Below are 24,547 nucleotides of genomic sequence, written 5' to 3'. Positions count from 1 at the left end.
AAGGGAAAAACATTCGGCAACATCAGAAGCAGAAGCGTCGCGATCTGGCAACATTGAAACAAGTTTCAAGAAGGACCATGTGTATCGACAGAAGGCGAGAAGAGAAAATTTACATACTTAAGTACTAATAGTTCACGAAAATAATAATTTTCGTGAACTATTAGTATTTAAGTATGTAAAAATTTATTACATTTCCTGTTGTACGAGGGTTTTACTCAATTCTCGAACCGTGTCAGAGTGAATCCGTGCTATAAAAGTACCTTGTTATATGGGGGATGGTACCAATTCTCGAACCGTGTTAGAGCGAATCCGTGCTATAGAAGTGCCGTGTTATACGGGGGTTACCTGTATCATACAAAAAAGTCAAAGAACTAAAAAATGATCGCACCCGCCAAATTCTGAGTATTGAAGACAAAGATGGAAAAGCACATTTAACCCCAACTGATATAATGGGCCATTGGAAAGAATATATTGGAAATCTCTATGGAGAGAACGCCAAATCTAAAGAGTTAAAATTGGAAAAATCTTCTCAAATAGCTAATGATGAAAGAGGACCTATTATCATGAAAGATGAAGTTGGATTGGCAATTAAAGAATTGAAAAACAAAAAGTCAGAAGGAGTAGATGGAATACCAGCTGAATTTCTAAAAGGGTTAGGCAAGGAAGGAATCGAGAAAATAACAGACTTATGCAATCTCATATATAAAACAGGAGAATGGCCTGAAGACTTTGCTCAAAGTATTTTGATACCTATACCAAAGAAAGCAAAAGCTAAAAAGTGTAGTGATTTTAGAACAATTAGTTTAATTTCACATGCCTCAAAAATCCTTCTTAAAATCATTAACAGAAGACTCTACAACAAGGCTGAAACATTTCTATGTGAAGAACAATTTGGATTCAGAAAAGGAACAAGGGATGCTATTGGCCTCTTGAGAACAATCTGTGAAAGAAACATTGAGGTTAATAAGGATACGTACATTTGCTTTATTGACATGGAAAAGGCTTTTGATATGGTTAACTGGACAAAGCTAATGGAAATCTTAAGAAAAATAGGAACAGATTGGAGAGATAGAAGACTCATTGCTTCACTTTATATGAATCAATCTGCCATTATCCGAACAAAAACTGGAGAAAGCAAACCATGCAGTATTGGAAAAGGAGTCAGGCAAGGGTGTACACTTTCACCTACTCTTTTTAACATTTATCTTGAGGAATTAATGAATGAAGCCATAAGTGAGGACAGTCTCGGAATTAAAATTGGAGGCCAATTAATACAAAGTATTAGGTTTGCAGATGATATTGCTTTACTTGCACCAAATGAACAAACTCTACAATGTTTGGTAACAAAACTCAACAAAACTTGCAAAAAATTTGGAATGAAAATTAACACAGCTAAAACAAAAGTGATGAAAGTTGGAAGGCTAATTAGCAAAGATTTGAAAATCCTAATTGATGGAAACAAAATAGAGCAAGTTCAACATTTTAGGTATCTTGGCAGCATTATTCAGGGAGATGGCAGATGTGAAAAAGAAATCAAAGAACGAATCAGGGCTGGAAAAATGGCTTTTTATAAGAAGAAGAACCTTCTTATTGGAAAAATGAACCAAACACTTAAAAAGAAGTTAATAAAATGCTTTTCCTGGAGCATAACTTTATATGGAGCAGAGACTTGGACCTTAAGGAAAAAGGAAACAAACTACCTTGAAGCATATGAAATGTGGTTATGGCGAAGAATGGAGAAAATCAAGTGGACAGAAAAGGTTAAGAATGAAGATGTTTTAAATTTGGTCCAGGAACAGAGATCTCTTTTAAAAACAATACAAAGAAGAAAAAATAACTGGCTAGGTCATATATTGCGAGGAGAAGGATTAATGCGAGTGGCATTAGAAGGAAAAATTGATGCAAGGAAACAAAGAGGAAGAAAAAGAAAAGTATTGATAGATGATGTTTTACTAGGCAAAACTTATAAAGAAATAAAAGAGGAAGCCCAAAATAGAGAGTTGGAGGAGGAGAATTCTATAATTTGACTGCTTTCCATGGACCTGTCCTAGGACAGAACACCCATGAATGAATGATATGAGATACAAAAAGATTCAAAATCAAGCTATAGACAGAACAGCAACAGTTGGCAAGATTTCCAGTTTCAATACCCGATGCCAATTCTGGCAGTATTGATACTTTAAGATTGATATAAATATTGATACCTCTATTGATATTTTAAAACTATTCATGATACTGGTATCGAGACATCCCTAGTTGAAAACATTATAATTTATTATTACGTAATTTTGATTTTAATGTATTAGTTTCTGTTCTTATATCATTAGTAGTGGATCCAGAAGAATGCAAATAGCAACTAAGTCAAAAATTTTAAATATTTGAATAATTGAAGTACAGTGGTATCTCATATTTCAAATGCTTTAGAGTTCAAACACTAAATTTGACAAAAATTTGGTTTGGAGTTTAAATAATGCTTCGAAGTTTGAAATGCCCACACACTAAAAGAATGTGCTAAAAGCATAAGTGCAATCTATTGCCTAATGAGAGAGAGATGACTTGTGCATGCTTGTATGTTTTCAGTATTTTTTTGAGTATATTTAGTGTGCTTGGTTTATACATTGTGTTATTCATTGATATTTAACAATTTCTTCCTGCAATTTTTCTTTGATGACAGCTTTTGGGCACCCAATATATTTTATATCTTTTAGTTTAAGATATCCTGGACAGATCTTTTTAAACCACATTTGACACCATCATCTATCAATATAGCTACAAATATAGCTATTAATACACCATAGCAAAGACAGCCCATTGTCATGTGCCCTTAATGGTGATATATTGTAAATTTAAAGACAGACCCTTATAAATCTTCCATAGAACAGTGTTCTCTTATGTAGACTATACTCTTATGTATTTACCTGTAGTATAATAAAAATATACCACGCAAGCATCTCGTTGCTATTGCAAACTAAAAGTTTGATATTACTGATATGCCTTACACAGGGCCAGATCATCACATAGACAAATGTCTAGGGCCCGGTTTAGATGGGCCCAGTCAAACTGTCTATTTTGAAAAGATTTGTAAATAAGACAGTTTACTTTTCCGTTGGACAACTGTATATAATAGCCAAATAAACAAAAATATATTGCTTTTTATATGGTTATTGTGAATTCTAAAATCTAAACAAAATATATTCTTATGTTTCTTCTTATTGAAAGTAATTCATTCTCAGTATTAAAACCTGTAAAAAAATTATTCATGAAACTCACTGAGTAAATCAAAATTAAATTCTTTAGCTGTTTTATACATCGAACAAAATGCTTTGGATAATATTATTTATAATGAAATAATTGATAATTTTGCTGAATTAAAGACTAGAAAACAGAATTTTTAAATAAAGTTTATTCATATTTATATACTGTATATCTGTGCAGATAAGACGATAGTTATATCATGAAAAAGGACCCCCAAAATCCAGGGTCATCTTATAGGATAGATACAAAAAAAAATTAAAGTAGAAATTTATATAAATTAAAATCATTATAAAAAAAACAGAAAAACCATAATTATTTACTAGTAGAGAGTAGGATATGTCCACAAAATAGAATAGCCCACGATATTTACAATATTTTTGTGAATAGTCAAGGTCATTACCCAAATGAACGGATCAGTGCGAATGTTTGCAACAATCGCAAGGCAGTACTGCCAGATGCAAGAAAATAAAATTTGAAGTTCTTTCATAAAATTACAAATAGGACATAATTCCATATATGCTAGCTATACAGTGTTATTATCCAGATGACAATCGCCGATCTAAACTGAATTCATAGGGCGTTGATAGTTTGGGGGTCGTCTTATAGGACACATGTATGCTAAAACTATAAAACTTTGACGAAAATTTATACCTTGTCTTACCTGAAAGTTGTCTTATCTGTGCAGATATACAGTACTTACTTTTTTAAAACTGTCTTGGCTTTTATTTTAATTATCTTTTTCATTATTCAATTTATCTTTCATGGGTAAAATATTATATTATTTAAATATTAACCAAAAAGGTTAAATTAAACAATTAATATTTTAAGATAATATTGTTATTGTATAACTACTACTGTTACCACCCGTCCGGTTTTCACCCGGACAGTCAGGAATTAACTTACTGTCCAGGTGAACTGTTAATTTTGTCTGGGAATTTCGTAGAAATTGTGAAATTAAGACGAAACAAAGTTCTTGCAAATATTTTTACAAATTTACACTATTTTAACAGCGAAAGAACTCGCACTCACCGAAACTCATCTGCAATTGTTCCATGTTAGTCTGTTTATGCAGACGTGTGGCACGCAACCTGTCGACTTTTTTTTGATTTTTGCACGTAAGATCGTACACATCTCCAATACCCAATAGAGCTAAGTCATCTCTACCCGTTCTTTCTTAATTTAGGGCTACTTACGTTACTCGTATGCAAGTCCCTAGTCCCTAACTGTAACTGATTTAGAACCGGCATGCATGTTATTCTTCAAATTGTAAAATGGCATCGCAAACGTCAGGAACTTCTGTTCAAACAAACCCGATCTTCCGTCCGGGTCAGCGATTATTGAAAAGGTGGCAACACTAACAACAACTTTTAGTTAGACATTTAATAAAATAAATTTCAATTTTTTAATTTATAAACAAACTGTTCAAACTTTTCTAGAAAAACTAAAATTTATTGTTGTATATTAAATATTTTTTTATTAATAAAAATTTAAGATTTGTTTTAGTTTTTCACATTATTTAATTTTGTTTTATATTTTTTGTGCACTCTATTTCTTGTGGGAGAGGGGGGCCCGGTAAGAAGAAAATGTCTAGGGCCCCAAAGTGGGTTAATCCGGCCCTGGCCTTACAGTTCATATTCATGCATCACATGAAAACCCAGGCACAAGCGCACAACCAACTACCTGCATTCAGTGCATACCTCATCTATTGAATTTATCAAGAAAAGCCCTTAACTGATTGATCGTTAGAAGGCATCTTAGGTCATTTATTTATACGAGCTAAATACCTAAAAGTAATTTGTACCAATGCTACAGTTAGGAAACTGCTGAGAAGAACTTATAATGTTTCTAATTTGAAAACGAAAATATAAATGCCATTATATAGAATTTAGACAGCACACAATTTAGTGACTAAATGTCAACAAACCTGCATGATACACTAATTTCTACTTTAGTTACAGGCACAGAAGCTCTTCCAGGTCGGAAAGTATCCCCACATTCTGCCATTCTCCAAGCTTTATGATGAAAATGGCATTAGTCATAGTAATATATAATCATAGTGCAAGTCTAAAACCCCAAGGCCGTTTCCGTGTGTACACATTACAAAACATTAACCGTTTGACGTCAGACGCCTTTCACATAAAACGGATTCAACGTGCAACACGCTTCTTATTAGTGCGCATATGAAATGTGGTTATGACAGAGAATGGAGAAAATCAAGTGGACAGAAAAGGTTAAGAATGAAGAGGTTTTAAATTTGGTCCAGGAACAGAGATCTCTTTTAAAAACAATACAAAGAAGAAAAAATAACTGGCTAGGTCATATATTGCGAGGAGANAAAATTAAACGAGCCGGAAACTTTATTCCACATAAAGGGGCGATGGTATAATATAAATAATGAATTTAATACTTTTTACGTAAAATAATATATATTATTGTTTATGAATATATTTTGTAAATTATAATAAAATATTTTATAAGAATGTTTTAATTAATTAGCAAAAAATACTGTTTAAAATATATAGTATATAAACAGACGATTTTAAAACACCGCCATCTGTTGATTTTTTAAAAATATTAATGTGATACCAGCGGATACACATATATCCGGCGCTCGGTCGTTAGTATTAATGACGTCAAAACTATTGATTTATTTTTTGATCTTTTAAATGAAACACTTAACTAATTGAAAATTTTAAGTTGTTAATCTTTTTTTCTTTCTTTCATTTTAAATTATAAGATTTTAATACATTTACAAACATATATCATACAACGATATATCAACGTCATTTGTGTTAAATATTCTATATTAGAAAATAAAAATAATAATAATACTCCACAGAAAACTTATTCGTATATTGGGACTATATTCCTACTTAGAAATTGGGAGTTTAAAACTTAGGTTAGATTTTAGATACATATACTATCATGGCGCCCGTCCCAACTGTTCGTACAGTACATAAGACTGACCCCTCCCGGAGGGGAACCGCCTTGTGTCAAATGTTACTAGTTATTGATTTGTGGTTGTTCTTGAACACACGTATCAATAACTAGTATGAAGTGCCGCCATGACAGTATACGTATCTAAAATTTGACAATTTTGACCAGTTATTGTTTGGGCGGCAACCTACCGCTCTGAGGACCCGGGATCGAATCCGAACGAGTCGACAAATGCCCAGGAATTTCTCGGGGGATAGTCCGTCCCTCACCACCCGGCTGAGCCCATAATAGGCTTGCTAAAAGAGGCCTTCTTGGTGCCCACAGGGCAAAAAGAGCGAAAAGAAAAAGTTTCTCCAGACGTCAGTTTTATATATTTTTAGGAATTATGATCCAACAGTTAAAAATGTTACGTTATATAGAGGTTACATTTTGTCAATCTACATTCGATTTTTAGGGTAGTTCAGAATTCCCAGAATATTCATTGACTTTTCTTTAAATAGCAAAGAGTCGCGCGTGATTTAAAACTGTCTTCACGCAATAAATGAATCGATTTTTTTTAATTGTGGTTTTAAATATTTCATCCATAGAGATTTATATCTTTCAGTTTGCAGGAATTGAACTTCAAAGGTCAAAAACATTTCTTCTTTAGAGCCTCGCATGATCGCCATATCGCATTTATTAACAACTTTTTAATCTTAAAATACTAATTTATTAATTAATTTATAAAACTGTCATGAAATAGGATGTCACACTTAAACGCAATTATTTGTAAATACTGTATTCTATAAATTCAAAAAGAATGTCGTGACTTTTGACCTTTACGAACTCTTAAAAACTCTGTGGGTCAAGCCACATATAACTTACTTAAAACATTAATTTTGAATAATCTGAAAATGATTTTAAAAATTTGCTCAACAAAATAACCGTCATAATAATTTTAATACTGTATTCTGGATATATTCACCTTATACACTTGGCAAGAGAGGTTATTTTTTTCTCTTCATTAGAGCATTTATTTAAATTACTTTTTTAAAATTAAGTACAAGTAAATAAATTACAATTAAAACTCATATTCAATTAACAAGACGAAATTTTGAATTTATGAAGGATTAAAGAATACAGTTTGTTTACATTTTTAGAAATCCCTCCTGAAAATATCAAACCTTGACCTATCTACATACTTTCTTAATTTGATAACCTTGAAAGTAAATAATTAATTGTAGTTCGTAAGGCCTTTTTTTTTACTTTTTCTATCTTGTGGCTAACTAAAAGAACCTTTGTTTTTTACTAGGCCCACGGTGGTTTCGGCCAAGCTGGCAATGGAGTAGATCGGTGGCAAGGACAACACCCAATGTATCCTCGTATCCAATGTATCCAATGTCCTGGGACGGATCGTATGTGAAAACTTCCCGGGTTCTTTTCTTGCCTGGAAATTATGCTGGATTCACAGAATTGGTAAGTAGATCCTTTAACTGCCTTGGCTGCTTCTTACTGTTTCATATGGAGATAACTGCCTTGGCCAACTGGCTAGTCCTTTATAAGACTTATAATTAGGATATTTTGGAACTTTTTTGTAAAGTACTAACCAATCTCAAAAGAACTTTTTGATATAGCTTCAATTGATGGCCAAATGGTCTAGACAATGTCAGCCTACTTCAGGGAATCGACTATCAAATCAGGGCAACCAACCCCAGGAATTTTCATGTCTAGCCTGTCGTAAATATATTGGGTCCCATCTCACCACACAGCTGTCCCTATTGAGGACCTGTTAAATGGTTACTTTTATTGTATTAAAACCAAATGGCCAAATGACAAGATTTTAGTCCAATTTGATTCTAAGATCTAGTAAAACATATCAAAATAGTTCATTTATATCGTAAAATTAATGCATATTTTAAAAATTTTTCCAGCTATTGCAGGTAAGCTGAAATTATATTTAGTGTTTTACAATTCAACAAAAAATATTTTCTGTGTCTTCATTAGCAAATTACAGTACTTGTATTAATATGAAAAACAGTTATAAAATCCACCATTACTTTCATTTCAAATAACAAGTCCATTACTGAATTTAGACTTGTTATACTAAGCTATAAGACAGGGGTAGCCAACTTTTGCGTGTATAAGATATACTTTTTATCTTAAAAATGTGTCACTATTGACTTGTTGTCGTAGGCATAGTCTAAGTGGGGAGGGGAAAGTGTGAAATACATACTATGTTTAGATACTCGTAAGTAAGAAAAGCCACAATTTAGTTTAAAACATGAAGAAAAGGTACTTATATTTTAAACAGAAGAAAAATTGGAACTCAACATTGTCACTTTCGGGGACCACCAGTTCACCCTTCCTCTCTCTACTCTCTAGAGAGAGGAAGGGTGAAGTGGTGTTCCGACCTACTGTCTCTGTCCCTCTTCCCGCCTTTCTTTTTATCTGTTTTACGATCCTTTGTCTACATTTCTTATTCTCCTTTTACAACTGTATGCAAATGGATTGCACACGGACCGACAAAACCGCACCTGAGAGAGAACACGGAGGTCCGATATCACTACAGTTGCCTTTGCGCGTTGCATTCGATTACAAGTGTAACAATTTAAATCAAGACATCGTGAGCAATCGACCAAAATTGGCTTTATGATTGACTTGTTGGCCACCCCTGCTATAAGAGATCTCCTCATCCCAGAATTTAAGCAAGAGGGCCTTAAACAATACCCACACAGCATAAATCCCAACAATACACACAGCTTGTTTAGCTTATGAGTACATCTGGCTCCACCAACTTACAAAAGTTAAATATATAAACACATTTACCATGCACTTGTATTAACAGCCTTGTCAGATTGAGATCACATAATAATAGCTTGCCAATACAGTACAACTAGAACCACTGATTATATGCCTCCAATGCAGTGGTGTGCAGTCCATGGAAGCACCGCTTTCCTTGTATCTTCTAAAATATAAATACATATTGTGCGATTATTTTTATATTTTAACGTACTTTGAATTAATTTAAATTAATATTTTACAGTACTGTATTATAACCACATTATGTATCTTATTACAAATTCCTATACTACAGTATATGTGAAAAAATTATAAGATTGCTATTGTATATTCGAATATAAATTCGTATATGCATATTCCCAATGGAAGCGCTGTATTGTCAAATATGGGACAGCTTCCACAGCAAAAATATTTGAATGGTGTAAAGCAGCCAGATTACAGGCATTTGTGCATGAGCTTTACTGAGCACCAATCCAGGCAGTTTAGCTGGTGGATTCTACACACCAAAATATCGTAAAATGCTTCCAACGATTCTATCCAGGGCCAGCACAGTTTCCCTATCATCAAATGTCACGGCATGTCACTGCTCCAATGTCACTAAAGCATAAATTGCTACAAATTTAAGCATGTATTAAATGTGGATTGGTGTGTATGCATGTTAGCATTGAAGTAACTTTTTAGAAGCACCTTGCTAGGGTTATTTAACTCATTATGGTACTTCTACACTGTGTCACAAACTGGCTGCACGAGCCATTGAGTGCAAAATTTATACTATTTACACATTGATTGGCAAGCTTGGGGCACACAAACTTCTTGAACAGAGTGCAAACAAAGTTAAAAAAGTATAGCTTCTAATTATATAAGTCAAATGAGCTAACAATTGGACATAATAGCAATGAGTCTACAATTGCAATGAACACAAACTTAAGTAAATGCATGCTAATTAAGCAATGTCATCTGATTCATTTGGCAAATGAATCTGGCAGTTGGAAAATTTTGTACTTCCTTGTAATTAAGAGGTGCTGGATTATTGGCCAACTATGGTTAATCCATTTTACTGCAAATACTTTACTGCAAAAGTAATTTTCTTTAAACTGTCAAACAAAAATTTTGTTTGGTAATTCACTGTGGAAAAATATACTAAATAAATAAAGAACTTGAAATTTTGATCCTTTATTGAATAAGAAAAATTTTTTTCATTTTGTATATTTTTTTACAGAATACAAAGATTATATTAATACTGTTTAATGTTTATATATTCTATCCAAAAAGTTTATCCTAACACAGTTATTTTTTTATATGTTCTTTATATATATAAAGAAGTCATTTATAATTGTTAACTAAACTTTTCAAAATGAAGACAAAAGACAATTTATTATATATACAATTGTGAATGCATTTTTTTTAAAATTCACCTCATTCAAAAACTAAATAATTAAACCACAATCATTAAAAAATTGATTTTACATAAAAACAGACAAAATACAGTCAAATCTGATTAATTTGAACTTGATTGATTCAATTAATTAATGCTTCTAGTCCTTTAAATATTTTATTAATATTAATTTATTGTGATTATAATCTATTAATAGGACTTATTATACTGATTTAACTTGCAGATGAAATTAGGAAGATTGAATCAGTCTCTAGGTTCAAAAGGGAATAAACTTTTATTTGCATCTAGTGCATATACAAACAGGGTCCTCCTAATGCCCACAGAGCAAAGAGTTAAAAAAAATGTAAAGAGTAGCATGTGGTCTACTTACTGGTTTATAGAATGTAGACATTTTGAAGAATCTCTGGAACACAAATTATATTCATAAGTTGAATGAAAATATGATATTTACAAAGAATAAACACTGCTACACACTAAACCAGTGTTTTTCAACCTTCTTGAATACGCGACCCCTTTACAAGTTAAAAAATTCTGACAACCCCCCTAGGGCCATATTAAAACTATATCAGTGATTTTAAAAACTATGTATTTAATTTTCTTTCTGTTGAGACAAATTATTGTTGATTAAAATGAAAATTTCAGCAGAATCGACAATAATTTAACACACAAAGTATGAAACTTCGTTTAATTGTAACATTAGGCACATGGAACTGTTAACCTTTCTTTTCTTTTCTTTTTTTTTTTTTTTGGAATTTTTGAATTCTGAATTTTCAGCTTCTACTTTTCTGCTTTTTATTTCCTTTTGCAAATCAGCTCAACACTTTTTCCGCTATCATTTTCTGGGGTGGGCCGTAATTCTTGCTGAAATTGTAGTTTTTTTAATGTAGTGTAGGACCTAAAAACACTTGTCTTTTTCTTCTACCCGTGACCCCCCTGGGGGTCGCAACCCACAGGTTGAAAAACACTGCACTAAATTTGCAGAATAGTATTGTAGTTTTCAAAAGTAAACAATTTGGATTTAGTCTGGTGTTCAAATTAAAAAGATTCAACTGTGTTACAATAAAACTGAGTATTTTCTAATGATAAATGTTAAAACTTAAGTTCTGATTTAATAAATACAATACTTACATAATGCCATATTAATTAAACATTTTTTTTTTTACTAGAAAAGTTTCTATTTATGTTTAGGTAATATAAACTAATGATTCTGTATAAAATTTCAAAAATGGATTAATTTTCAACATTTGATGAATTATGTCTACATTTCAGGAAGAAATTTCTTCATTTTATATTTAATTATTATACAGATTACATCTGTTAGATCTGGTTTTGCTTTACATAAAGTGTAAAATCACAATAATATATTATTAAAACATTTATAAATTTACATATATATTATTTTTTGTGTCTATAATTATTATAGTATCTACATATTACTTATTACAATATTTAAACATAGTTACATAATATTTCATTTATGAAATAATTTTTGTGAGAAAAATTAGAAATTTTAACTATTCTAATACAGTAGACCTTCAATTATTCAATGCTCATTTGATGAGATTATCATCTCTTAAATAAACAGGCTATTACAATGTAGTTATTAAAACGTATGCTTCTAGATGAAAGTAGATTGCTCTAACCTACTTTAAATGATCAAAATAAATCTTTCTTACAATGATATCTAAAAGTATGAATCTTGTATACTTTCTACAGATAATATAAATCATAAAACCCTCACAATCCAGCAGGATTTAGTGAATGAAGTTTTATCACCATCTTAAATGGTCATCATCAAGTTCAAGATCTGATGACGACTGCTTAAGATACATTAAATACAGTACATTCAGTACATTCTTAAAGATCAAAGAAGTTAAACAAATTTTCATGAATCAGTCATAAAATAATAATTTTATCCAATCCAATACTCAATGTTGATGTTTCAAATGAAACCCCAACAAAATTCATAAAGGAAGGAGTTAGTTTACCTCACAAAGAAATGGTATCCAATGATATTGATATTGATGCGTCTAAATTCATTAATGTGTAAATTCTGGATTAAAAGGTGAAATGATACAAATAACCACCCATGTGAAGCAATCTGAAAAAATAAAAATATTCTGGATAAGACTGCAGAACAATCATTTGCAACTCCAATTTTAGAAATAGAAGTTGCATAAATCAAAATGTTGTAAATGAACTGGCTAAAATGTCTGGCAAAAGAGTAACATTTTTTATTTAACTTGCTCAACTTTAATTGAATAAAATAAAATGGGTGCATTTGTAAAGTGATTACTAATTTATACAGATAGAAGATTAACTGGTAACTTCACTATCTAGGATTTTTCTCTACTCATTATGGGTAAACGAGAGTCTACATAACCATGCCACATCCTAATTCTGCTAATCCACATCAAATCTGCATTCTTATTCTAAACAGCATTTTTCAGAAGAGAAAAAAACTCTAAGAATTGACTTTTTAAAAGAACAAAAAGCATATCATTACAATTTTTAAGTAATATATTTAAAATATGAACATAAATATTAATATCAAAACTGACAATGCCATAACTAAATTTTACATTATATAATAATATATTAAAAATTTTATTTAATCATTATTACATTAATTATCCCTTAATTAAAAATTGTTATCAATATAACAAAGTTACACATAAATTACAGTAAAAGCCCAATAAAATAGAGCTACACATTGCATATTCATATGTATATTGCAATTATATATAAATACCTTTATTTCCTAGCAATCATCAAATTTTTATTTACGTACCTTATCATTTAAATAATTTATTACTTTGTACATATCATTAATCATTAACTCAATATAAACTCTATATAATCATACCAAAACATAAACAAAGTTCATTAAAATCACTTTTTAAAATGATAATATTGTGTATTATATAAATGAAATATTTCATATTTAAATTTATCATATATTAAAATACCAGAAATTATTTTGGTTTTTAATAAAAAAATTTCATAATTAATCAGATAAATTCCCTACATTTGTATCAGATATATCACTGGCAGCAGAACCATCATCTTTTGAATTTGATAAAGTTCTATTTGAAAGTCTATCTATTAAAACAACTGAGTCTTCTCCCAGTACAGAACAGAGTTCTCGTAATCTTCGTTCCATTAATGGTACTCCCGTTAATTGGGCCTCTAACTGCTCTTTCTCTTCTCTAAGTGAAAGTCTAGTTGATGAGTCTAGTGGTTCCATTCGCCAGCCTCCTTCTCCATCAAATTGAAGTAGATGTGAGTGAAATTTCCTAAAAGATAATTATGCTGATTAAAATATATAAGTAACAATGAAAATTACTGGTTTAGAACATTATTTTCTATCAAGAAGATTACAATTTTGAAAAATCAGTTTACGACAAATTTTTCCTGACTATAAATAAATTTTAAATAGTATGTTTTAACTTTCTATTAGTAGTAGTTATTATTTTGTGTTAGAAATACAGGGTGATTCTAAATGAATGGAACAAGTTTGCATAATTAATACAAAGAACCAATTTATTGTAGAAAAACATGAGAATCATCAATGGATAGGAAAACTCTACTAGTTTACGTCAGCACTTGTCATGCATGCTCATGCATTCTTCTCATGATATGCAAAATGGTAAGCATCCAGGAGAAAGCATATACTATGTTAGAGCTAGCAAAGAGAATTTCAATTACAATGGTACAATGGCATTTCTGCATATGTTTTGGCAAAGAACCACCAAATCAGAACATTTACCATTGGTACCATCAGTTCAAAAAGATTGGTTCTGTGATTAGAATGAAAAGCACAGGACCACCACATTTATCAGATATAAATGTTGATGGAATCAGAGAAGCCTTCACGTAAAGCCTACAGAAATCCATGCACCAGACCAATTATGAGCTTTAGCTGTCCCAGATATCCACATGGAAAGTTTGTAAATAGCTGTCCATGAAACTATATAAACTGCAGTTGATACAAGCCTTGCAACCAAATGACAAAATTGTACATCATCAGCTCTGTGTGGGAATGCAAACAAACATGAAAAAAGATGAAGATTATCAAGGCACTTTTCTCTATCTGCACTCAACTAATACTCACACCTCGACACAAAAATCTTTAAAAATGCAACCTTTTTATTCACTTTTCTAACATTTTTGGCCAGTTTGAATGGCCTTCCTCAGGAACAGAAAACTCAAATGATTCCAATTTCTATAACATTTGTTTTGGTGTCTAGATAAAGAATTACAATAATCTATATTGGTTACTTGTACCAATATACATATAAACTATACATACATATAACACATTTACTTTAAGCAGATAGGGGATGAAAGCTGGGGCTACTCAAAGGTATTGCCTGGGGTGAAAATGGAGAAGAATGATTTAGAGCAGGGGTTTTTCTGGGCCACATTGGAAGAAGTCATGGAGTTTTGGGCCACAAGCATATATAATGCTTATATAATAATATATTAAAAATTTTATTTAATCATTATTACATTAATTATCCCTTAATTAAAAATTGTTATCAATATAACAAAGTTNAATTTTTTTTGTCATCCAACACAGAAGTAACAGTAAGTAAGCTTTGAAGATATAATAAATTCTTCAGAAAACACAATAAATAGATTTTTGAAAAAATTAAAACAAAGTTAAAACTAATCAAACGCCAATCTTTTAATTTAGGATCCGGCGTTTTTTACATTAAAACAATGATACAAATTTTTTTTACAATAACTATACTATCCTGTAGCTATTTTGAGCTATTGCTTCGAATCCTCTGGTGGTGCTGTGAGTATTCACAAACAATTAAAATATGTCTACTTAATTTTCAATTGAAAATAATCTTGGGTTTTATGTCTTTATGCAAATAATACACGATTTTTATGCACAAATAATGAAATTTATTACTTTCCAACATTCCGAAAATGTATGAGATTCACGCAATATTTAGTTTTGACAGTCTTTATGCTATTATAGAAATTTTGGACAAAAGTGTAAAGTTAATGCAGCAAAAATTCACGCAATATTTAGTTTTGACAGTCTTTATGCTATTATAGAAATTTTGGACAAAAGTGTAAAGTTAATGCAGCTAAATATAAAAAAATTGTCAGTTTTGTTTACACGTTTATTGGGCCGCAGGTTGGACACCCCTGATTTAGAGGAAGAGACTGAAGGTGAAATTATAAAGAAGGATAGGAAAGGGGATGAAATAGAAGTCCCAAGAGCACCTGCATCACTTTTATTTAGAACAAAATTAAAAATTTATATTCAATTGTGGAACAGTAGTTAAGAATTACAGAAGCCCTAAGTGATGGGCACGCAAACATAATATATTTACAATACCCATTGTAGTTGCAATGGGGAAAGTGACAAAGTTCCTTATATCAAGACAATAAATAATATGTACAGTACAAACAGAATAGATGCCCATATTACAGAAGCGTCATAAGCAAGTGACTCTCACGCAGTGAATAGACAAAATGTTGTGACTTGTAATGGGAGACTGACAAGACCATTAACACAGGGCATAAAACAATGAGCATATGCTGAAAAAACACCACATGTTAAAAAAAAAAAAAGCTGACAACACAAAAGCGTGCCAAACTAGTGGTATGTGAACAAATGTATGAAACATTGCAACTTGCAATGGGGACTGAATATCCTCACTAAGGAAGAAAATAAACAGCGTGTACTAAACAAAAGTACCCTAGATGGGGGCTTGCAACCACTACGAATACAATACACATTGCAATTTTCAATGGGAGACTGGCAATTTCCTGCAAAGCAGGTTGTCCGACAGTTGGTTGACACTTGCAAGTATTTCCTGGTCTTCTTAATAGCTGAAGATATTGAAAGCCTGAGTTGAATGCAGGAAGAAGCACCATTGAAGACATAGGTTTAGTCTGTGGAGATGAAGATCGCATTGAGTGCCTTGTGGAGAACTCTTGAAATCACCAAGTATAGTTAGTCTGTGGAGATGAAGTTCACATTGAGTGCTTTATGGAACATCATTGACAACACCAAGTATATATATTTAGCCTATCGAGGTAAAATCCCCATTTAGTGCTTTCGTAGAGCATTTTTGAAGACACCAAAAATGTGTTTAGCTTCTGGGAGTGAAGGTATCATTGACTGCTCCTGTGGAATCGATGAAGATGTTTAGTTCTGTATATAAGTCTTTATTGTTGATGAAGGCACTCAAAGGATATGGCCAGTTCCATCCTGAGGAAAGGACCTTCTGTAAAAGTGGGCCCCTTTGAGTATCAAAAGTAGCACAGTCAAAGATAAGATAATGAACATGTTGTGGGGTTTGTCCGTTGCAATTACAGTAGTTACTGTCTTGAAGATGGAACCTATGGAGATAACTCCGTAGACTCCCATGGCCCGTGAGGAGTTGGGAAGTGGTATCTGAAAATCAATTTCAGATGTTTCCATTTAAGTCTTTCCTGGATTTTTGGTATATAGGAAAAAGTTAGCCTTCCTGTTTTTTTTTCCTCCCACTCTCTCTGCCAAAGAGTAATAACTGTGTTGTGTAAAACGTTTTGGACAATGGTCTAAGCCAGTGATGGGCAAACTTTTTAAAGAGCGGGCCAAAGGAAAAGAAGAAAACTTTAGGCGGGCCAATATAATTGTAACCTAGCGCTGCATCTGAAAATCCAGGTGGCGCTATAAAAACATGTGCAGGCCGTCCGCCATATTTCTTTTTTTCTCTTTCGGCTACGCTACGCACGACGAGTGAATGTTCTGTACCGAAGCATGCTTGTAACCGATCGAGCTTTTACTCAATAAGTGTAAAACAAAAGTTTGTACATGATTGTAAATAAACGTTCATGGTGAGATATAAAGCTTCGGTTATTTTATATAATCAACGAACACTCAAGTTAAGTGGTGCATCAACCACCACAGCCTGTATTCTTTTTTACTCGTCAGATTAGGAATAATGTCGCGCGGGCCGGATAGAACATTTCAGGGGGCCGCATCTGGCCCGCAGGCCGTAGTTTGCCCATCACTGGTCTAAGCTATTCCATTAAAGATAACTTGAATTTCAGGGTCTGCAGCTTGCTTTGCAAGGCAATCGGTTTCCTCGTTTCCTTTTAGTCCGTTATGTCCTCTGACCCAGGTTAGTGCATAATGATTATTATTGTTATCATTTATATCTTGATTAATAATTCTTGACTGGAAACAGTTTTGATTATAGATCCTTTTTAAGGCAGTTTGGCTATTGGATAATATACAGATATGTTGACTGTTGATCTTTTGATTTTTGATGTATTTAATTGCTTGGTTAATGGCTACTAGTTCAGCTTGCATGATAGTAAAATATTCTGCAAGACAGAATTTGTCACTATAAATTGGCTGAGTAGGGTCTTTACTGTATACGACGAAGGCCGCCCCAATCTTTGTGCTGTTTTTAGACCCATCCGTGAAAATTTGCAATGAGGGTTTTGGTTCCTAATTTGATCAAGTTGTGGGATGCTACTGTGATGACTGGGATGTAATTTGATTGGTATCTGTGTGTGAGAAAGACCTCAGCATATCTGTTTCACGAGATCAATGTTCAGATTCGGTAGGAGTCCGATTTGAGTATATTTCGACAGGTCTCCAGGCTTGTTGAGATCTAAGTTGTTCAGATGTGCCATTGCCAAATGATTTCTTTTACTTTCAGATTTAACGGTTTAAGACCAGTGAGCATCCGAAGAGCAGCTGTGGGTGCTGTCCTATAAGCTCTGGTCAGCCAAAGAAAAGAAAGCTGTTAGACTTCATTGAGTAACTTTCAAATCCTTACGTTGTCAATCACACTGCCCCAAAAAGGAACACCATAGAGGAGGGAAGTCTCTATGCAGACTGTGTATATAAGGTCCTAGTCCCCAATTTCTACTACTTTAAGGCATTGAAGATCTTGGTCGCTTTTTAGGCTCTGTCATTAATATGGGTAGTCCACTTAAGATTTTTATCGAATGTAATGCCTAAGTATTTAAGACTGATCATGTTTTTAATCTTGTTGTTATTGATAGTGATCTTAAATGGTCTTTTCAGTTGTTTCCCTTTGGAGAGGACCATATTTTCGCATTTATGATAATTGATGGTCAGCTTATTGTTGCGCCACCTGTAACAGTATCAAGTATCTGATTTGCTTCCTGAAGCTTTTTGTTGTTTTTGTTGGAGAAAATAACCAGGGTGTCATCAGCGTATCTTGAATTATATAGGGGATATGCTGATTGCTATTGTTCAAGTTAAGCAGGCCATTGTATACAATGTTCCACATCCCTGAGCCTGAGCGGGAACCCTGAGGACATCTCCTGTGTATATTTCGAGTGATGCTGGTGGTATTGTAAACAAGAGTAGCTCATCAAGAACTGCCTGGCACCGAAAGAAGGCTGATAGGTCTTAGCTGGTCAGCTTTAGTAACAACAGATACACCTGCTTTTGGAATAAATTTGATCTCAGCTTTTTCCATTTGGTAGAAAATTTGCCTGTTTTCAGGCATTTGTTGCATATATATACCAGAGTGATAGGAACAGCTTTAAAGGTATGTTTTAACATTTTGGGAGTAATCCTGTCTAATCCAGAAGCTTTGTTATTTTTGATAGATTTATTGTCCTTAGAAACTTCAATAAAAGTAAATGGAGTATCATTTTCTGCATTTGGGTTGTTACCACAACCTGATTACAAATATCTTGTTGCTCTTTAGTGTCGGTGTTGGAGTCATCTTTGGAAAATCCATTTCCATTAGTGATTTCAGTGTTTCTTCTAGTGAGTTAGTGTATTTTCCATTTTCCTTTTGAATGGTGGCTGGTATTATAGTCCTTTTCCTGGGTTTACAAATGATATGATAGGAATATGTCCATGATGACTTTCTACCCATTTTTGCGCAATATTCTCTCCACTTCAAGGTCCTGGTCTTGTTAATTTCAGTCTTGTAATTATTCAGCTGCCTAACATATGTTCAACTTTTGTAAATAGATACTGGTATAATATACACCACACTCTCTTCAACCTTAAATAACCAGTAAAATATTTTAAAAAATGCTACAAACGTTTTCGACTGTTATTTCAGATCTTCTTCAGTCAGATAGTTCCGAGATTCGAATATCCGTTGTGCTTGAAAAAAATTTTTTTTAAATTGTTCTTAGAACGTATGAACTGATGCGTATAGACATTCTCATTGCGCGTGCGTACTAATCTTAGCTTATACAAATGAAATAATATATTTTCTTAACACCCACATATAAAACTGTGGAGATCCGGATTAAATAGGGTCTTCCCATTCATAGTATAGCTTCCAGGCATTAGAAATATTAATAGCATCCTTGGCATTAATGCAGTTATTGTGTAGCCCAGCCTATTGGCTCTACGATACGCTCTCTAGATAAGTGTCTACGGGAGCATAGGTATGACATTGAACATAACAGGAGCACCACTGCCTTGTGTACTTATGCTTCGATTCCGGGCATAACAGCAGACCTGAATAACACCCAAATAATTAATCTATCAAGCAGAAGAGAATATATATGTTCGATGGAAACTCTCGAAATATACAAAGCTGGGCTACACAATAACTGCATTAATGCCAAGGATGCTATTAATATTTCTAACGCCTGGAAGCTATACTATGAACGGGAAGACCCTATTTAATCCGGATCTCCACAGTTTTATATGTGGGTGTTAAGAAAATATATTATTTCATTTGTATAAGCTAAGATTAGTATGCACGCACAATGAGAATGTCTATACGCATTGGTTCATACTGTGAGATTAGCAGTGGGCCACTGGGCTCATCCCAAATGACCACTTACTCTGCAACAGGTTGGTAAAACCCGTTCTCGGCTTGTTGGATGGCTAGGAGGGCAAAAATTTGAGTGGAGAGTGTGTCGGTAAGTCGGCAGGTGTCCTTCAGAAACAGGAGACAGGTTTAAAAACTAAACAAGCATTTATTTATATAACTAAGCTAGGATACGTAGGTTAAATGCGATTAAATAAGTTCACTATACAAAAGGAACGCTCTAATAGCTTTCCCGGCTAGTCTGAGAGAGAGTTCACAAAGCTCTAAAAGTACAAATACCTCTATGCGGATATGTTTAATATGCGTTCGTTGAATAGGTTCATTAATGGCGATGGAAGTTCAAATGGCTGTGATTGGTCGTATGTCCTTTCGGTCCGGAGTATGGAGACAAATATGGCACATCTACCAAGTATAACTTCCGAGGGATCGCGCGGAGCTTCTGGGGACTCGAGCTTTTATACATTATTCGTGGGAAATGAGTCACGTGATCGACTTCTGTTGACACTTATGGTGCATTTCGATCAACTAAGTGTCAACTTTCCCACCTTAATGTGAAAACAATCGGTGACCTCTGATATACTTCTCACCAAGAGTGGGTTTTTCCTCAGAGTTGTTTACAAAGATTTTCCGACATCAGCATAAAAATCGCGGATTTCACACCTCATTCTCGATGATGCAAATGAGAAAATAATGTTACCGAATGGCAAAATTGTTCATTTTTGCTCAAGCTGTAAACCTCGACAGAAGCTGAAAAGACAAAAACTCAACACTACGGAAGAAGAGGAGCTTCCTGAAAAAATGGTAATGCGACTCCTTCATCAGGGCCCATCGCATGTCTCCAGGGTGCGAAATGAAGACACACAACCTTAAAAAAATAGGAAAAGACGAAGACAAAAGCAAAATCAAGGTCCAGGTAACCTACCGAAAGAGTCTACAATTCAAAGTCCTCCTTCCGGTGAGAATAGAATTCAAATCGTCCGAGCCCCAAATCCAACCCCTTCCCACCAAGAAAGAAAAAGAAGAACCTTGGAAAGCAAAGAGAAAATGAAGATGCATTGAAAGGTTAAAAGAAAAAGAGTAGCGCAGCAAAAGGCTATGCTTCCTACACATCTACAGAAACCGGAAATCCGTCATCACTCTGACATAGAAATCGTCAGTCCGCCAGACTCTGTCCATCTTCAAAGCGATCTCCTAACTGAAATTATAGAATACATTGACAAGGCTAAGTTTCAATCCAGATTTCATCAGGTTTAGGATTAGTGATAGGACATTTCCCCTAATTAGATTAGAAAATAGAGAGAGAGAGAAATTAGTTATGACAATTTTGTAACACATATACCTCTCACTCTGTTCAACAGGAATAGAAACAAACTGATTTTGTTGCAAACAGTGAAAGTGAACTTTGTGCTTCAGAAGAGACTGATGCCGATTCAACGACAACAACGCAGTCTACTAGCATCACACAACTTACCTACATAGAATGACTTTGAACTGGTGTAGAATTTCTGAACTATCAACAGACGGGGAATCATCAACACGGAAACTGTGACAGTAGGTCAACAGTCTCAACAACTCGTCACGATTGTAAATCACGTCTGTAGTGCAGATTGCACATGTAATGCGTCAACCAATTGTCTTTGTTACATGGAGAAATTTTTATTGTCGAGAAACCCATGTCAAAAAAAGAGACAGAGTAATCTAAATTTAAATGTTAAAATTATACTCAAAAGTATAATTTTAAAGAAAGAGGTGAATGATGTGAAATCCACGATTTTTACGCCAATGTTGGAAAAATCTTTGTAAACAACTCTGAGGAAAAACAACTCTTGGTGAGAAGTATATCGGAGGTCACCGATTGTTTTCACATTAAGGTGGGAAAGTTGACACTTAGTTGATCGGAATGCACCATAAGTGTCAACAGAAGTCGATCACGTGACTCATTTCCCATGAATAACGTATAAAAGCTTGAGTCCCCGGAAGCTCCGCGTGATCCCTCGGAAGTTATACTTGGTAGATGTGCCATATTTGTCTCCATACTCTGGACCGAAAGGACATACGACCAACCACAGCCATTTGAACTTCCATCGCCATTAATGAACCTATTCAATGAACGCATATTAAACATATCCGCATAGAGGTATTTGTACTTTTAGAGCAGGGGTGTCCAACCCGCGGCCCGCATGCGGCCCAAGGCAAGTTCCAATGCGGCCCAATAAACGTGTAAACAAACCGAGAAATGTTTTAATTTTATTATTATTTATTTATTTCAATGGCATAAACTCAAAAAAAGTTCCACAAAGCCGTAACTTTTATTCATATTTTATTTTTAAATGTAAAAAAAAATATTTTCAAATACTTTGAGATGTGTGAATGCAGAATGATTACTAAATAAATTTGGAGTTGTGATTCAAAGGATTATAGACCCGAATTTTGGGAAAAAAAGGGAAAGATGAGAAAGGACAAAAGATGTAGTAGTGAGAAACGTTAAATAGATCTTCTGTTAAACAAATAGGGACCCATAATTTTTCAACCTTTTTCACTTCTTTATCTTTTGTTCTTTGCCTCTTTTTCCCACATTGGGTCTATAATCATTTGATTCACAGCTCCAGCCTTATTTAGTATTTCTTCCAACATTACAAGATTTGGCTAATTGGGCAAAATGTGGCTACTTTTTTTTGCTTGACGTAAAAAATATCATTTGGCTCTTTGGCTACTTTTTCGGCTACATATTATTTATAATTATATTAATTTAATAAAAATGCACTTTAAAATGATGTTTCGTNCAGGTGTATTATTACGCGTGTTTTTTCTTACTATGTATTTCCACGATGAAGGTAACACTGTCGCATCCTTGTAATTTAAACATCTATCCGTTAAACTTGCCCTGTATATTTCACATTTTTCAGTTATGGATGAGAGCGTTGGCGAGTGCACTTTTGCAAGGATTTTGGCATCTTCCCATTTAATAACAGAACCTTCTGCTTGTGCCATTTTGGATAATGCTGTTACACATGTTTGTTTTGTTTAATAAATATATGTTCTCAGCAATAAGGTGTGTTGGGTGTATCTAGTAAAAATAAATAGATAAAATTGTTGAGGGACATTGATAGGATGATCACAATTTAACTATTAACATTTACATAGATATAAAGTTATTATAAATTTTTGTGATTAATATATATTTAATTAATAAATATCTTGGTGATTGAGTATTTAGAGATTAAGAAGGTGAACAGAAATAACTGTTTCAGGTCTCAAGAACATAATTCTCAGCCTAAGTAGTTAGAACTTGGATTGACGTATGTTTTTGCCGCTTCAAGATGGAATGAAGTTGGGCAACAACACATTCCTTAAACAGGGTATCTTGAGCAGAGTATTATTAAAAAGCAAATTATAGGTAACACATCACCTCTGTAGCGCAGGACGATTTGAATGTATGTCTGAGATATCACAAGATTGGTATAGGAGAATGTCGCAGATCAACACGAGATACTCGTATAATTCGTGAATATAGTCTCCCAGTTGTTAAACTAGAGATGGAAAGATATGCACCAATCTTTCAATTAATCTTCTATTGGAATAGTCTGTGCAACGATTTACGTAACATATCAAGTTACGAAATCTTCAAAAAAAAAAAAATGGAAAAAAAATGGAAAAAACTTAAGCCACAGTGATATTTGTTCTCAATTAATTTTTGGACTTGATGTAGAATGTAATTTTCTTTCTCAGCTTGTGTCCTGTTTTTGTTTTGTTTTATTTTTTTGTTGGTTTTGTTGATTTTTGCTTTAAGATGCTTGTAAAAGGCCAACCTGGCCACAGTGTCTTTTTGAGAAATAAAATAAATAAATATTGATGAATTTCAGGAACTTTTTGACTATCATCTTGCATTAAAATATTGCATGTCTAAATAATAAATCTCTCATATTAAAAGTTGTAAAAAAAACTTTAATCTTTATGTTGTTTTGTATACTATTTGTATATTTGTATACTGTAATTTATAAATATAAATATATATATATCCACTAAACTTTTAATGCTTTGCAGTAAATTTTAACATATCACAAACATTTTTGGCCCACCCTAGNATAAAAATGGACATGTGTGTCCCTATATTTCACTTTTCCGCCAAAACTACACATTGCACGTGAATGGTGTTTGTATGTGGTAGTAGCCCCAAGTCTCCATTCGTGCACCCTGGGGGGTTGCGTCTCGATAGCTATAAGAGTGCGGGAGATATGGGGCTGAAAGTGGTTAAAAGTGCTTTCTATTTTGAATGTTTTGTTCGAATTTGTTCGAATTTAATTTGAACATAAAATTCAAATATTGGTTCAATTATAGAACAATTGTAAAAGTTCCAGAAACATTGAAAATAGTTTGTTTG

At 33.3% G+C, this 24,547-nt stretch overlaps 2 protein-coding genes and 1 long non-coding RNA gene across 6 annotated transcripts in view; 1 reads left to right on the top strand and 2 right to left on the bottom strand.

Moving 5' to 3' along the window:
• The window catches only part of LOC111635685 (copine-8-like), a 51,096-nt gene extending 45,674 nt beyond the window's left edge, over positions 1 to 5,422 (bottom strand). For 2 of the 3 annotated variants that reach the window (XM_023380722.1, XM_023380723.1), the window contains exon 1: positions 5,180 to 5,422. In XM_023380722.1, coding sequence (XP_023236490.1) covers positions 5,180 to 5,259 — 80 coding nt within the window. In that variant the 5' untranslated portion in view covers positions 5,260 to 5,422. Of the gene's footprint in view, positions 1 to 4,284; positions 4,618 to 5,179 lie in introns of those variants that run through there. The other variant, XM_023380724.1, reaches the window with a different exon arrangement.
• A 411-nt stretch (positions 5,423 to 5,833) lies between these two features.
• On the top strand, positions 5,834 to 10,698 carry LOC111635683. Of its 2 annotated transcripts, none has more exons than XR_002758421.1 (3): positions 5,834 to 5,872; positions 7,484 to 7,647; positions 10,590 to 10,698. It is a non-coding gene; the product is annotated as an uncharacterized LOC111635683 (long non-coding RNA). The 2 variants fall into 2 exon arrangements; XR_002758420.1 differs by lacking the exon at positions 10,590 to 10,698 and adding an exon at positions 7,806 to 8,115.
• Positions 10,699 to 11,274: 576 nt separating this feature from the next.
• The window catches only part of LOC111635688 (ATP-binding cassette sub-family D member 2-like), a gene marked incomplete at its 5' end in the record, with an annotated part of 81,098 nt that continues 67,825 nt past the window's right edge, over positions 11,275 to 24,547 (bottom strand). Inside the window, one exon of the mRNA XM_023380725.1 lies at positions 11,275 to 13,662. Within this exon, the coding sequence (XP_023236493.1) occupies positions 13,374 to 13,662 (289 nt within the window). The remainder of the gene's footprint in view (positions 13,663 to 24,547) is intronic.

The sequence above is a fragment of the Centruroides sculpturatus genome, unplaced genomic scaffold (assembly GCF_000671375.1).
Source record: "Centruroides sculpturatus isolate CEXI.00-Female unplaced genomic scaffold, Cexi_2.0 scaffold882, whole genome shotgun sequence".
NCBI classification, from domain to species: domain Eukaryota; kingdom Metazoa; phylum Arthropoda; class Arachnida; order Scorpiones; family Buthidae; genus Centruroides; species Centruroides sculpturatus.
The sequence above is the reverse complement of the archived record's forward strand: the minus strand, read 5'-3'. Positions and strand labels throughout refer to the sequence as shown.